The sequence below is a fragment of the Mus pahari genome, chromosome 15 (assembly GCF_900095145.1).
Source record: "Mus pahari chromosome 15, PAHARI_EIJ_v1.1, whole genome shotgun sequence".
NCBI lineage: Eukaryota > Metazoa > Chordata > Mammalia > Rodentia > Muridae > Mus > Mus pahari.
The window spans coordinates 61,889,420-61,905,000 of record NC_034604.1 but is presented as its reverse complement, the minus strand read 5'-3'; the positions used below and the strand labels follow the sequence as shown (position 1 = coordinate 61,905,000).

The 15,581-nt window shown below is 37.9% G+C and overlaps 1 protein-coding gene across 2 annotated transcripts in view; it reads left to right on the top strand.

Annotated features, from left to right (window-relative positions):
- Fam210a (family with sequence similarity 210 member A) overlaps positions 1-15,581 on the top strand; it is a 43,564-nt gene that overhangs the window by 14,563 nt on the left and 13,420 nt on the right. The window contains exons 2-3 of one of the 2 annotated variants that reach the window (XM_029546746.1): positions 1,299-1,429; positions 12,960-13,472. In XM_029546746.1, coding sequence (XP_029402606.1) covers positions 12,997-13,472 — 476 coding nt within the window. In that variant the 5' untranslated portion in view covers positions 1,299-1,429; positions 12,960-12,996. The remainder of the gene's footprint in view (positions 1-1,298; positions 1,430-12,959; positions 13,473-15,581) is intronic. The other variant, XM_021214421.1, reaches the window with a different exon arrangement.

Genomic DNA, 15,581 nt, shown 5'->3' with positions numbered 1-15,581 from the left:
AAACTGCCTACAAGCTCTGTATGCTAGGGAAGCAGGCTTCAACAACTAGAATAGCAGACAGTTGAGTTGCCATGTGGGTTTTGGGAACCAAACCTTGGATCTTCTGTAAAACTAATCCCTGAGCCATCTCTCTAGTCTCATAGGTGTCTGGCTTTTAATAAAAGGATCAAGATGTTCTGATTAGTGCAACTCTGTAGATGCCTCCAGCTCTCCTTTTGTTCAGTATCGCATTTCCTATTTTGGATCTTTCATGTTTGCCTGTGAATTTTAGGATTGTGCTTGAAAGCCTTTGGGGGAGGGGAATACTGGGCTTTTTTTCTTTTTTAAAAATAGAGATTCCACTAAATTGTTTTAAATGCTATAGAAATTTAACAGTGGTAATTTTGCTGGCCCTTGATAGAAGTCTTTTCTTTTGGTGTGTATTTTTAATTTCTTTCATTAAAAGTTTTATAAGTGTAAAAGGTTTTGTTTTTCTTCCTTCATTAAATATATTCGCAAGTTGTTTGTAAATGGGATTGTTTAGAAATATTTTAATTTTTTTAATACAATATATTCTGAGCACAGTTTCCCTTCCTCCAGCTCTTCCCAGATTCTCTCCACCTCTCTACCCACCCATCTTTCTCCCTGCTGCCCCATCTCTCTCTTGGGGGAGGACGACAGGCAAACAAACAAACAAGCAAGCAACAACAACAAACCACGCTGGGCAGTATTGGTGCATGACTTTAATCCCAGCACTCAAGGGGCAGAGGCAGGCACATCTCTGATTTCGAGACCAGCCTGGTCTACAGAGGAAGTTCCAGGACAGCCAAGGCTGCACAGAGAAACCCTGTCTCATAAATACAAACCAGAATAAAAAATAAAAAGAACAAAGAAAGGGCAGAAAAAAACCACAGAGACAGATAGACCTGCACGCACACACACTAGAAAATATAAAAACACAAAATCAGAAACAAAAGCAAAAGATCAGTAAGACAAAGATTGGCCCAGCAGCAATATGAGATAAGTCTACAAAACTACCATAGTTAATTTTCTGTTGACCATCTACTGTTTGGCATGGGGCTAACCTTAAGTGATACTACATTGGACAAAACTAATTTTTCCTTTGCAAACAGATGTCTTTTGAGGATAGCTTCTTGGTTAGGGATGCCAGCTCATGTTCATGTCCCTTTCCCAGAGCTGGGACTCTATCTGGCTGGTACCTGTGCAGTCCCTGTGAGATTGATTATGTGTGTCAATCCTGTTGTTTTTGGAAGATGCTGTTTCCTTAGTACTGACCTCTGGCCTTTATAATCCTTCAGCCTCCACTCCACATAGCTCCCTGAGTCCTGAGGTGAGGGGAGACATTCCATTTAGGACTGCTTCAAAGTCTCTCAAGCCAACAACTCAACTAGACAAAACCCATTCCCAGAACTAGAGACTTCATTTGAAGGTAAAAGATGTCTAGTTGAATTATTTGATGACTCTGTTTAAATTTCTTTCATATGTTTAAATATTTTAAGAAGCTTTTACATTAGTAGATTTCTATATAACCCCTCAATAGCTCTCAGAGTTAATAGTCTTCTCATATTCCCTCCCATACCCCCATCTTCCCTCCCCAATCCCTGCTTAATCCTCCTGCTCCAACCTCTATACCTCTGTTCCTCTATAACTGTATATTTTATTTCCCCTTCCTTGGGAGATCTCCTTTCTTCCGACTCCCTTACTCTATACCTAACCTCTGTGGTTTTATGGATAATAGCATGCCTACCAAATGTTTAAAAATCTAACATCTACATATAAGAGACTACAAACTCTTTTTTTCCTTTGGGGTCTGGGTTGTCTTACTCAGGATTTTTTTTTTTTAATAATTCCATCCATTTACCTGCAAATTTCATAATTTTACTGTTAACAACTAAATAATATTCCACTGTATAAATGTGCCACATTTTCATTATCCAGTCATCTGTTAATGGACGTCTAGGCTGTTCCAGGTTCTGGCAGCAATGAGCCTGGATGAGCCAGGATCTCTGTAGAAGAGTGTAAAGCCCTTTGGGTATATGTCCAAGAGTGGTATGACTGGATTGTGAGGTAAATTGATTTCCATCTTCCTGAGAAACTGTAACACTGATTTCCATAGTGGCTGTACAAGCTTTCACTCCCACCAGCAACTTGTAAGTGTTCCCCCTCCCCCTTACCCCACATCCTTGCCAGTACAAGCTGTCATTTGTTTTATTGATCTTGTCCATGCTGACCAGTATAAGATGAAATCTCAAAGGAGTTTTGAACTATACTTCCTGATGACTAAGGATGAGAACATGTTTCTCAGCCATTTGTATTTCATCTTTTGAGAATTCTGTTTAGTTCTGAACCCCATTTTTAATTGGGTTTATTTGTTTTCTTGGTGTCCAGTTTTCTTTTTTAATTCTTTATATATTTTAGGTATTAATCTTCTATCAGATGTGCAATTGATAAATGTCTTTTCCTATTCTGTAGCCTGCCACTCTGTCCTAATGATGGTGTTCTTTGTCATATAGAAGCCTTTTTCATTTTGATGAGGTCCCATTATTATTATTGTTCTTAGAGAAAATCTTTTCCTATGCCATTGATTTAATACCATTCCAACTTTCTTTTCTATCAGATTTGTCATATTTGGCCTTATGTTGAGGTCCTTAATCTTTTTGGAGTTGAGTTTTGTGCAGGGTAAAAAAATCTGTACCTATTTGAATTTTTTTGTGTATAGCCATTGTTTGACCACCATCAATTGTTGAAGATGCTGTCTTTTTTACAATGTGTATTTTTGGCTTGTTTGTTAAAAATCGGGTAACCATAAATTTGTGAACTTATGGCTAGGTCTTCAGTTCAATTCCATTGACCAGTGTGGTTTTTGTGCCAGTAACATTCTGTTTTCATTATTGTAGTTCTGTGGCATAATGTTAATACTCCCGGTGGTTCTTTAATTATTCAGGATTGTTTTCACTATCCTGGGTGTTTTAGGTTTTCATATGGGACTGAAAATTGTTTTTCATTTTATGTGAAGAATTGTCTTGGAATTTTTGAGAGGGATTACATTTAATCCGTAGGTCAATTTTTGGTAAGATGGCCACTTTCTTTATATTAATCCTACCAATCCATGAGCCTAGAAGATTGTTTCCATCTTCTCCTGCCTTCTTCAATTTCTTTCTGTATTATTTCAAAGTTTTTATTATATAAATCTTTCAGTTGCTTGGTTAGAGATAACGCTCAGTGTTGTTGTTTTGCTCTTTGTTTTGTTTGAGGTTATTGTGAAAGGTATTGTTTCCCATTTCTTTCTAAGTCTGTCATTTTTATTTAGGAAGGCTAATGATTTTGTGTGTTAATTTTTTATCCTGCTACTTTGCTGAAAATGTTTCTTAGCTGTAGAAGTTTTCTAGTAAGTTTTTAGAATCATTTATGTATACAATCATTTCATGTGCAAATAACGATACTTTGACTCCTTTCCTATTTGTATCCCTTGATTTCCTTTAGTTTTCTGACTGCTCTAGCTAAGGTTTCAAGTACTATATTAAGTATGGAGCGAGTGGACAACCTTGTCTTGTTCCTGATCTTAATGGAATTGCTTTGAGTTTCTGTCTATTTAGGTTGATATTAACTGTGGGCTTGCTTGAAGCCATAGTTTTTCCAAGGCTTTTATCCTAAAAGAATGTTTGATTTTGTTGAGGTTTGGTCTTTTGCTGTATACTGTAATGCTGAACACTGGCCCCCACAGCCTGGTTGTCCCCAAGAGATGAGAGAATTTGCACATACACAAATGGTGCTATGTAATCTTGCTCTCCCCAAGTTATTCCTAATTGGTGAATAAAGATGCCTATAGCCAATAGCTGGGCAGAAGAGAGATAGGTGGAGTCTGAGGAGACCACAAGAAAGGAGAGAGAGAGGTGGAGAAAGGAGAGAGACCATGGGGTAGGTGATTTATGAAAACGTGGCCATGAGGGCTGACCAGTTGGAGTTAAAAGCAGCCCAGATGGAACATAGCAAGTTATAATTCAGGGTTATTGATGGGGAAGTAGATTCTAATAGCATAGAGGATAGATATCTGCCCAGCTCTAGAGCTGATAAAGACTTACTATAAATATAAAGGTTGTGTATGTTTTATCTGGGAACTGAATGATAAAAGGAAGGGTAGAATACCCTTGAGATTAAGTAATTACAACAGGATTTTGTCAAGCATTTTCTGCATCTAACAAGTTGATCATGATTTTTATCTTTCAGTCTATTTGTGTAGATTATGTTTATTGATTTACATGTATTGAACCATTTGTGCACCTCTGGAGTGAAAACTACTTGGTCATTGTAGATAATCATTTTGATATGTTCTTAGATTCTGTTAAATACTTTATTATATTTTACATCTTTTTTTTTTTTTTTTTTTTCGAGACAGGGTTTCTCTGTATAGCTCTGGCTGTNCTGGAACTCACTTGGTAGACCAGGCTGGCTTCGAACTCAGAAATCCGCCTGCCTCTGCCTCCCGAGTGCTGGGATTAAAGGCCTGTGCCACCAGGCCCGGCTGCATCTGTTTTTATAAAGGATATTGTTGTATAGTTTTCTTTCTTTGTTAAGTCTTTGTGTGGTTCAGTTATCAGGGTAATTGTGGCCTTGTAAAAAGAATTAGCCAGTGTTCCTTCAGTTTCTATTTTAAGGGATAGTTTGAGTGGTATTGGTGTTAATTATTCTCTGAAGCTCTGGTAGAATCCCAGCTGACTCCATGTAATCCTGGGCTTTTTTTAGCTTAGTTGTGAGACTTTTACTTACAGCTACTTCACCAGGGGTTATGGGTCTATTTAATTTGCTTATCTGATCTTTTTTTTTTTTTTTTTTTTTTTTTTTTCGAGACAGGGTTTCTCTGTATAGCTCTGGCTGTACTGGAACTCACTTGGTAGACCAGGCTGGCTTCGAACTCAGAAATCCGCCTGCCTCTGCCTCCCAAGTGCTGGGATTAAAGGTGTGCACCACCACACCCGGCCTTTGCTTATCTGATCTTAATTTAACTTTGGTAGGTCTTATATGTCAAGAAATATATTCATTTATTTTAGGTTTTCCAGTTGGTTGAGTACAGATTTATTTTTTAAAGTATGTTCTTAAGGTCTCTGGATTCTCCCAGTTTCTATAGTGATGTTCCCCTTTGTATCTCTACTTTGCTTATTTGGATCTTCTCTCTCCATCTTTTAGTTAATTTGGCTAATGATTTATCAGTATTATTGATTTTTCTCAAGCTACCAACTCTTCCTTTCATTGATTCTTTATATTTGTTTCTGTTTCATTTATTTCATGTTTGAATATCTCATGCTGTCTACTCTTTCGGGTTATTTCTTTTTTATTCTAGAGCTTTCATGTGCAACATTAAGTTATTAATATGAGATCTCTATTTTTTTTAAGTCGGTACCTAATGCTAAAACTTGCCTCCTAGAACAGTCTTCCTTCATCGAGTCCCATAGGCTTGGGTGTGTTGTGTATTCATTCAATTCTAGAAAGATTTTAATTTTTTTTTTTTTTTATTTTTGTCTTGACTCATTTTATGTTATGTAGTGAATTGTTTGGTTTCCATGAATTTCTATACTTTCTATTGTTTTCAGGGTATTTCAGATTTCTGTGTCTGTTAAGACTTGCATTGTGCCTAGGTATATGGTCAATGTTAGACAAAGTTTCATGGGTTGCTCAGAAGAAAGTGTTTAGGTAAAATGTTATATAACTATATGCTGGGCCTATTTGATCTATGGTGCTAAGTTTTAGTTAGATAAATTAAATTTCTCTATTTAGTTTTTAACTGAAGGTCTTGTATATTGTTGACAGTAGAGTAATTAAGTCATCCCCTATCCTAGGTGAAGATCGGTATGTGATTTAGCTTTAGTAGCATTTCTTTTATGAACTTGGATGCCCATGTGTTTGATGCCTTAATGTTTAGAGTTGCAGCATCCTCTTGGTGGATTTTTTCTGAGTATGTAGTGTCCTCCCCTATCTCTTTTAAGTAGTTTTGAAGTTTTATTTGTCAAATATGAAAATGGCTATGCCTGTTTACTTCTTGTGCCAATTGGCGTAGAATATCTTTTCCATCCTTTTACCCTAAGGTGATGACTTTCCTTGAGGTTAAGGTGTATTTCTTGGATGCAATAGAAAGATGAATTCTGTTTCTAAACCAGTCTGTTAGTTGGTGTCTTTTTATTGGGGAATTGAGAGCATTAATGTTGAAAGTTATCAATGAGCAGTGTTTATTGATTTTCTGTTATTTTGTTGTGGTATGGGTTTTCCCCTCTTTTGATGTACTGGTTTCGATTACTTATCCCTTATATTTTCTTGGATGTGTTTAACCTCTTCAGGCTGAAGTTTTCCTTCTAGTGGCTTCTGTAGAGCCGGATAGTCTACACTAGCATCTGTGGTCTCCTAAAGCTTGTAATACATTTGTCCAGGCCCTTCTGGCTTTTAGAATCTCCGTTGAGAAGTCATATGTTATTCTAAAGGGACTGCCTTTATGTGTTACTTGGCCATTTTCCTTTTCAAAAGCTTTTAAAGTTCTTTCTTCTGCTCATGTACTCCTTTGATTATTATGTGTTGTGGGGAATTTCTTTTCTGGTCTTGTCTATTTGGTGTTCTGTGTGCATCATATAACTTGATAAGGCACCTCCTTCTTTGGGTTGGAGAAATTTTTGTCTGGTTTTCTTGAAAATATTTTCTGTGCCTTTGACTTGTGTTCCTATCATTTGAGGATCTGGTCTTCATAGTGTCCTAGATTTCCTTTGTGCTTTATTCCTGTTTTGTAGGTTTTGTGGGTGTTGTTGTTGTTTATTCATTTGTTTTGTTTTGTTTTTGATTTAAGATTTTGCTTGACTGAGACATCTATTTCTTCTGCCTGGTCTTCAACACCTACAATTCTCTTTTCATATCTTGTACTCTGCTAGTAAAGCTTATCTCTGAGAATTTTCTTTGACTTTCTCAATGTTTCAGTTTTCTCTCAGTTTGGGTTTTCTTTATTGATTCTATTTCTTTGTTAAATTCTTTTATGTCATGAATAGTTTTCATTATTTTATTCCACTGATTCTCTTTTCACTTTATTATGCTATTCACTCATTTTCTCTTTAATGTCCCTGACATATCATAATTGCTGTTTTGAAGTCCTTGTCTTATGCTTCAGCTATATTGCCTTTCTCATGGCCTAGTTAGTAGGGTTACTGGTTTTTAGTGGAAGCATATTGTTTTGGCTGTTAATACTTCTGGGTTTTGTGCTGTTTTCTAGGCACCTGGAGTTCTGATAACTAAAGTGATTCTAGAGGTTGATATATGATCTTATCTCATATATAAGGTAGGAGGAGGGGTTACTACAGAGCTGAGGGAGAGAATGGAGGTCAGAATGGAGGACAGGGAGGATAATGTGAATTGCTGGCCTTAGTTCCAACTTGGTATGGCCACCGAGGGTGGCAGGTAGTTAGTGTGTCTTGGTACCTGAGGCTTCTGACATAATGGAATAGGAATGGGCTAGAAGGGGAGGGCCACTGGAAGGAGAAAGCTGGGTCCATGCCAAGGTTAGGTGCAGTTCTCAAGGAATACAGGTTTTTAATTGATAAAAGTGATAGACTTTATATGTTAATTTTTGTATCATACAGCTTATTGAATTTGCCAATTCTGCAAATCTTTTGGTAGACTCTTAGCTTTTCTTACAGATCATATCATTTGCAAACAAAGATAATTTTACTTCTCTTCATATACATATGCCTTTTACCTCTTTTCCTTTCATAATTGCTTTGGCTAAAGTGCTGTATTAAAAAAGAATATCTTATGTTCAGATATTAGAAAAGACACTTTCCGGTTTTCCTAATTTTAGTATGGCATTGGCTTTAGGTTTGTTATATGTAGAATTTGTGTTGAATACTGATTCTTCCATACCTGATCTATTTGGGATATTTATTGAATACATGTTTTTTTTTTAATATAAAGATGTCTATAAGATAATCAATTTTCATTAACTTTGTTGTTAGGTCTTTTTAATTTTTATATATTGAACCATTAGTGTACCCCAGTAGTAAATCTTACTTATTATGCTGTATAAATTTTTGACTGTGTAGTTAGAATTGATTTGCCAGGTTTTTGTTAGGGATTTTAATGTTCTTTGTTCATCAATTACTACTTATATCCTTGTCTGGTTTTAGTGTCGGAGTAATGCTAACCTTGTACAATGAAATCTAACTTTAATTGGAGTATAGTGTCCAAGTCACCTAGTTGCTATTCTCTGAAAAATTGTGAAGAAGTGTGTGTGTGTGTGTGTGTGTGTGTATGTGTGTAAAAAGAAAGGGAGTCACATATTTGGTCACAGAGTATTGATGATGAAAGTAAGGAGAAGGGAGAACAGTGGTTTTATAATGTTACCCCCTGCCCTTTACACTAGGATTTTGCATGGGTCAATGAAGAAAGTGGCCATGGTTTGGGCAACTCAGGATGAGAAGGTGAAGAAGGGAAGCTACAATGTCTAGTAATATACTTTAATCATTATAATAATTACTATGACAACAATATTAGTAGCTACATTTTTAAGGAAGAGGATAAAAACTAACAAAGGCCTAGAGCTTGATTATTTCTCATGGAGAGTTAGGGTTGTCATCAAGATGCTACGTGCCAAAAGTGAGTTGACTCAAAAAAACATCCATTACCCCAAAGAAGATAAGTGTTTATTATGGATCCAAATAAACGTGATGATGTCATGGGACACAGATTTAGGTTATCCAGATTACATGCTCCAGTTAAATAATGGTTTCTTATTAACAGAACATAGGAAATCATAAGCCAAGACATTTTTCAAATACATTGGTAGAAGCATCCTGTAAATGAGGTACAACAAAGCAGGAAGGCTCTGCTATTGGCCTCAAATACTCTCTGAAGACATTCTTAGCCTTTTGACTGGCTTCTACCTGATACTTTTTACCTGATAGGCAGTTTATTAGGTCACATAGGTGGGCAAAGAACGATTAAGAAGACTAAAATTGGTTCAAGATAAATTGTAATTAAACTCTGGACCTTCAACTGTTGCTGGTAAATCATGGCTTCCTTCTCTATACTGTTCAGGAGCCCTTAAGGTTGTTAGTCTTGATGAAAAAAAAAAAAGAATTTAAGTGTAATTTAAAAACAGACTCAGAAAAGCTCAAGGACAATTTTATTAGTTAAAAGAAAACACACACACACACACACACACACACACACACGCCCCATGGGGCTGCAGAGATGGCTCAGTAGTTAAGAGCTCTTACTGCTCACACAAAGGACCCAAGTTCAGGCCTCAGCACATATACTCGGAGACCTACTGCCTATAAGTCCTGCCCCAAGGGTTCTGGTGCCCTCTTCTGCCCTCTGCAGGTATCCACTCACATGGCATCATCATGTTTACAGGGGCATGTGCATACACACACAAATAAATAAATAATAAAGTAAGTTTAAAAGGAAAATTTCATCCATTTGCCATCTGTGAATCTTGGTAGCCACCCAGGGGAAGAAGCTGGAGAAGAGGAAAGTGTGTGGTGTGTGAGCAGCCCCATGAAGGAGAGGAAGGCTTCAAAGAGAGTGGGAGAAGCCCAAACAAGAGAAGACCAGCATCGGAGAAAGAGTCAGAAGAGAAGAAAGGGAAAGTCACACCGCAGAAAGGAGGGTAGACTTAATAGACCTTGATGGTGGTTCTGTAGCAAATGCACAGAGAGTAGGGATTCTCAGAAGGAAAAGTATTACTTATTGAAGGGATAATTATTCCTCCCATCTCTTTAGCATGACTTAAAGAATATCAGGTCTGAATGTTCCCTTGACTAGGTGGTGGGGGAGGGGTGAATTAATGAGAAAAATTAAGACCAGACACCTCTTAAATTTTAGATTTTACATGGTCATCAAATGGCAGGCACATATCAAAACAAGAGAAAACAAGATTAGGGCAATAGGAGTGCCTATATCTAAAGAGGATTCCCAAAGTCTGTCAAGTTCTGTTTGGCTACTGGAAGAAGTACCCTTATATAAACATCATCCTAAAATTACAAAAGGTCACAGAATTTTATTGGATGAACAGCAGACTCAAACATTAAAAGATTATTTGTATAATTATAAAACTTAATACACAGGGTTATAAGTCATTATAGCACATGGCTATTTGGGATCAAGGAACATGCATACCAACACAATTTCATTCCAGTAAGATTCTGGAAAACTAACTTCCCATAGCATCAAATAAATAATATACTCTTTGGAAAAAGTATTTAGCTAACTTAGGAGGTATAGAAGGATGCAGGCTGCCAAACAATCAGGTATATGGTTATGGTACTGTTGCTCTACTGGTTAAAATCGAGTCCAAAAGAACTGGCAGGCATCCAAATTGGCCAGAAACATGTTCCCCAGAAAAAGTGCTTACAAAGCAGGGATGTTGGCCTCAGGTCAGAGCTCTGCATGGAGGGGATACACAAGATGGAGACAGACTTGCCAGAATTCATCCCAGGGGCAGAACATACCATCCCAACGTCAGCATAGAGCCCTGCCTGGTCAGGTAACACCCCGGCTGGGCATGAAGGCTCAAAGGAAAGTGAGATGGAGAGTTGCAGCCCTCGGACCCCAGAATAGTGTGGTCCTGGGACACTGAACAACACTCCACTGTCTTGCAGGATGCAAGTAGAACTGCAGTAGTGCTTCCAATCAGACAATCCATAACTGAAAAACAAACCAACATTTACAAATGCACAGACTCGGGAGCAATGACAGGTGGTTTAGCTCTGTGGTTCCACAAGTAAGTGCAAAAGTTAGCGTTAAATAAATGGCAAAGTCTTTTGGCCATGCCAGTATTGAAAAGGATTACAAGAAACCCCAACTGAGTATAACACAAATAAAAGCACTAACAAGAACATAAACGTAGAAGGCAAAATAGCTGAAGTTAGTTAGGACAGCATTACTACAGGCATATTTCTACCCATGACTTTTACAAAGAGACAGCAGGGCACACCAGTAATTCTCAAGGGAAGGGAAGAATGGACAATAAAGACCCACGTGGTAAAATACTCCACTTGAGCTACTATGTATTTAAAGGACATAATGCACCCCTGGAATATATAAATAGAAAATGGTCTGGAGAAATAACTTGGTCACTAAAAGCACTTGCCAATCTTCCAAGTAGACACAAGTTTCCAGCACTCATGTTGAATGACTGAAAACTGCCTGCAACTCCTACTCCAGGAGAGCTGACAGGTTTCTGGCTTCCTCAGGTATCTGCACATACATTTGGAAATACAAATAAGTCTTTAAAAAATTTAGTGGAAGATAGGTAGGAACCTAGATATAAGATAGAAGGTCACATAGCATGAGATATGAATGACAGTAAGGAGATATGAAGACCATAAAACTCCTGGAAAAGTGTAAATTCAGAATTCTAACAAATACATACAGGCTGTATACTTCTAACTTTATTATGTAGATAGATTACAGAACCAATGCAAAATCAGTGCTCACCAAAAATATGCAGTAACAATGTTTGACATTTATTCAGGATCAGGCTTAGCTTTAGCAAGGACTAAAGCAGCAGCCTTTACAATTAGGGCATTAATGCTATGGGATGCTGCCACAATGCCCCATGATGAAGGGAATGTATAGTGGAATTTTCACTTACCATATAATACTTGGTGTAGAGTTATCTGTGAGAGCCTGGTAGGGAGTGATATAAATTATTAGAGAGGAAATAAGGTTGATCTTATAAGCTAGATAATTGATTAATAAAAGCTTTTATATGATGACAGATTTTGTTTTCTCTGTCAGCTTTCTACTCCAGATAATAAATCATCATGTAAAAATAGGTGTCAGGAACTACTGGATTATTATTGAAATCTTGCTGGCTCTTAGTAGTAGTGCAACTTAAAATGTAAAATCATCTGTTTTCAAAATATTAGAAGTAATAAGTTGCTGGGATGAAGTAAGTACTATCTCAGTAGCCCTTACAATTCCTTCTCCTACTGAGAAACACATGTACTTAAAGAGGCTAATTTGCTCAAAAATACTATTAAGCTAAGGCCTCTTTTTCTGAATTATACATTATTTTAAAATTATATCTTACCTTTCAATAGAGTGAAAGGAAGCTAGTTATCCTTGCATTATTGTGTGTAAGCTGCAGGTGTAGGTGCTGGGGACAGAACTTAAGTCCTCTGGAAGAACAATAAGTACCCCTATCTGCTGAGCCATCTCTCCAGTCCCTTGAGTTCTTTAAACAGATCACCCTTTGTATCCAGCCTGGCCCCCATCCTGTGATCCTCCTGCTTCCCAAGTACCTTGCCATTTCTGAATTCAACACTAATTCCAAGTCAAATCATAAGACATCTTTTTTTTTTTTCCTTTCTCTTCTCTTGATATGGGGGGGGGGGGGAAAGAAGATAAATACCAGGCTGTTTCGTATCATCACTAACGTATGTGACTTACAACTTTATTATTACTTGTTTAAAGGCTGTTATAGAATAGTTGGTACTGATTACGACTATTCAAACCTTAACACTTGTGAAAGTAACTTATTTACAGAGCAGCTTTATCAGGAGTAGCACATAGTTCTGTAAGAACCCTGTTAAGCTAGTCATCATTTAACTTATTGACTTGAGCTTGGAATCTGAGAGCAAAGAACATGGAATTATGTCCCCAAAACATCTGTGCTCAGATTTGTGCTCCATTGATTCTTTATATATAAGAAGAGTTGTTGAAAACATTCTGTTTGTAGTTATGAAAGTGCTTATTAATGTTACCCTTTGAGATATCTGCTAAGCAGACTGCTTATGTTTAAAGAATGTGTTTTATGAAATGTTAAAATCCCAGTGCCTTAAAACTATACCTTACCATTTTTCCTGCAGATTAAGTGCCAGTTTGTCTGTCCTTTTATTTCTAAAAACAATAGTTAACTTTTAGGTAGTTTGACTTAAAATAGAAGTCTGTGTATAATGGAATTTTTTTTCCCCTAAATCTAGTCTCTGTAGAAGCTGAAACCCATTACTGTCCTTCAAAATGCAATGGAATGTACCACGGACTATGTCTCGGCTGGCACTCAGGACATTCTTGGAAGCACAGAAAGCCAGGCTTTTTGATCACCATTGGAGCATAAAAGGACCGTTACTTGTGCATAGAGGTGAATACAGAGTGGCTTGGACACCACACCTTCGAAAGCAGTGGCTACATTTATCTGCTGTTCAGTGCCTTGCAAAGCAAAGGAATCTGTTAGATGCTCAGCCACTTCAGCTGGGGACCCTTCGCCAGGAACAATGGGAGCAGGACATTTTATCCAAGAGGGTTTTATCTTCCAGTTCCACATCCCAGGAAACTCCATCGGAAAAGAAGGAAGAACCAGATCCTTTACAAGACAAGTCTATCAGTTTATATCAACGATTTAAGAAAACATTTAGACAATATGGGAAAGTTTTAATTCCTGTGCATCTAATAACTTCTGGGATTTGGTTTGGAACATTTTACTATGCAACTATAAAGTAAGTTTTTGCTTAGTTGACTATATCCCACATTTTATCATGTTTCTTGTTTATACTGATAGCCTTAAATAGCTTTATTTTATTACCTGTACTTATGTATGTGGACAAGCATGTGGAGATCAAAGGACAACTAGAAGGAGTCAGTTCTCTCCTTTTGCCTTGTGTGCCCAGAGTTGAGCTTATGTCAAACGTGCAGGTAGGCACCTATACCCACTGAACCATCTCACTGGCCCTTAATTTTATTTTATTTTTTAAGATTTATTTTGTTTCTAATGTGCATGTGAATGCAAATAGAGGCCAGAGGCATCAGATCCCCCTAGAGATGGTGTTATAGGTGATTGTAAGCTGCCCGATACAGGTGCTGGGAACCAAACTCTGGTCATGTGCAAGGACAGCATACACTCTTAACCACTGATCTATCCCTCTGTATCCCATCTCTCCCCAGTGCCTTGATTGATAGAGGAAAACTACTTTTTTATAACTGTTTTCACATTTTCTCAAGAATACTTAACATTTATTTATGGGTACAGTTTTTAATTGCCATCTTATTTATTCTTCCACCAACCAGTAACTAATGCAGTTCTTCCCACTTATGAATGTGGAAGTGGTTTGGGCAAAGGGAAATAAACTAATCCAGATGGTAAGGAGTGGAGCTCACACTGAAATTGAGTAGGTTTGCCTGGTCTTCGAGCCATCTCCTGGTCTCGTTGCTAACAGTATGGCATGTTTAGGAGGACTCAGAAGTAAGGTCATTGTTTTATTACATGTATTTGTTGTTGGATAGATGAGTGAATGGGTGGCCCCATGCATGTGGAGTTCAGAAGATAACTTGCAGGAGTCACTAATCTCCTTGCACCATGTGGGTCCTAGGAATGAACTCAGGTTTTCAAGCTTAGCAGCAAGTACCTTTATCCATTGAGCCATCTTACCAGCCCCGTGAGTTCTGTACTTATATTTCTATGCAGTTTCTACATGTGAAAAGATATTCTTTGCTAGGTGTATGTTACTGGTGAAAAAGTCACAGGATATCTTTTGCCAAAGCCTAGCTAACATGAACTCTGAGATTTCTTTGTTTCATGTATACTTATAAACAAATCAAATTTTATCTCTATATTTACCTGGATGTGGGAGGCAGGCAGCTTTTATTGTTGTCTCTGCCTGACTTTTGAGCAGTCACACAAGCCCCAGCACACAGCAGGGGCTTGACTCACTGAGAAACCAATTCTTCCCACCTCCTAGTCTTATAGCATGTGTGTACCATTCAGGAATCTCCAATTAATTTTAAAACTGAACTCTGCCCCATGTTGGGTGCCATCTGTAATGGTAATCTGTTAAACCACACTGAACTCCCAGTAGGTGGCTGTGCTTCTAGTCATCCACCAGAGTTCTCTGGATCCCTGAAATGAAAGACAGAAACACAGGCACTAAATTTCATATGTCCTAGCAGCACAACAGCTGGGCTTCTCCCTAACTCCACATGGCTAGCCCACTTTCCCCTCCAATATTCCTGAGTTAATATTTGTTAAATCTGTATTTCATCTCTGCTACCCCAGACCCAACCAAGGGAGTGGCCCCTTGTGCCACCTACACGCCTGGATAATCACTCTCTGAAACTCTCTGCGTCCCCATCATGGCGATTCTGCTCCTTCTTCCACCTTATGTCCCTTGTTCAGGAAATCTAAAAGTCGCACTTCCATCTCCCTGCCCAGCCAATCAAAAGCCAATTGGAGACAGGAACCCTCATTGTCAGGACACACAGATTCCCGTGTGATTTGGGGAGCTGAATTAAGGCATTAGAGCCAATCCCCAACACAGTTCTTTTCCTTCTGTCCTAACTGGGAAGCACTCTTCCTTGCTGGTTGCCTACTTCCTATTAAAGTGAGAAAATACTGTTTCTGTAAGGAAGAACATTGGCATGGATGTTGTATTACTGTGTGACTCAGGTACTCCTCCAACCTGAAAGCAAAATACCATTGTACATTTAACTAAGTGGCTCAACACATGGCACTTCCCTGAGAGAAAATATTCAACATGAATTTCCTCGTGAGAAGAAAAATCCCAATCTCACATTGAGTCCCTGCTCTCCTGGACATCCAAAAATACCCATGT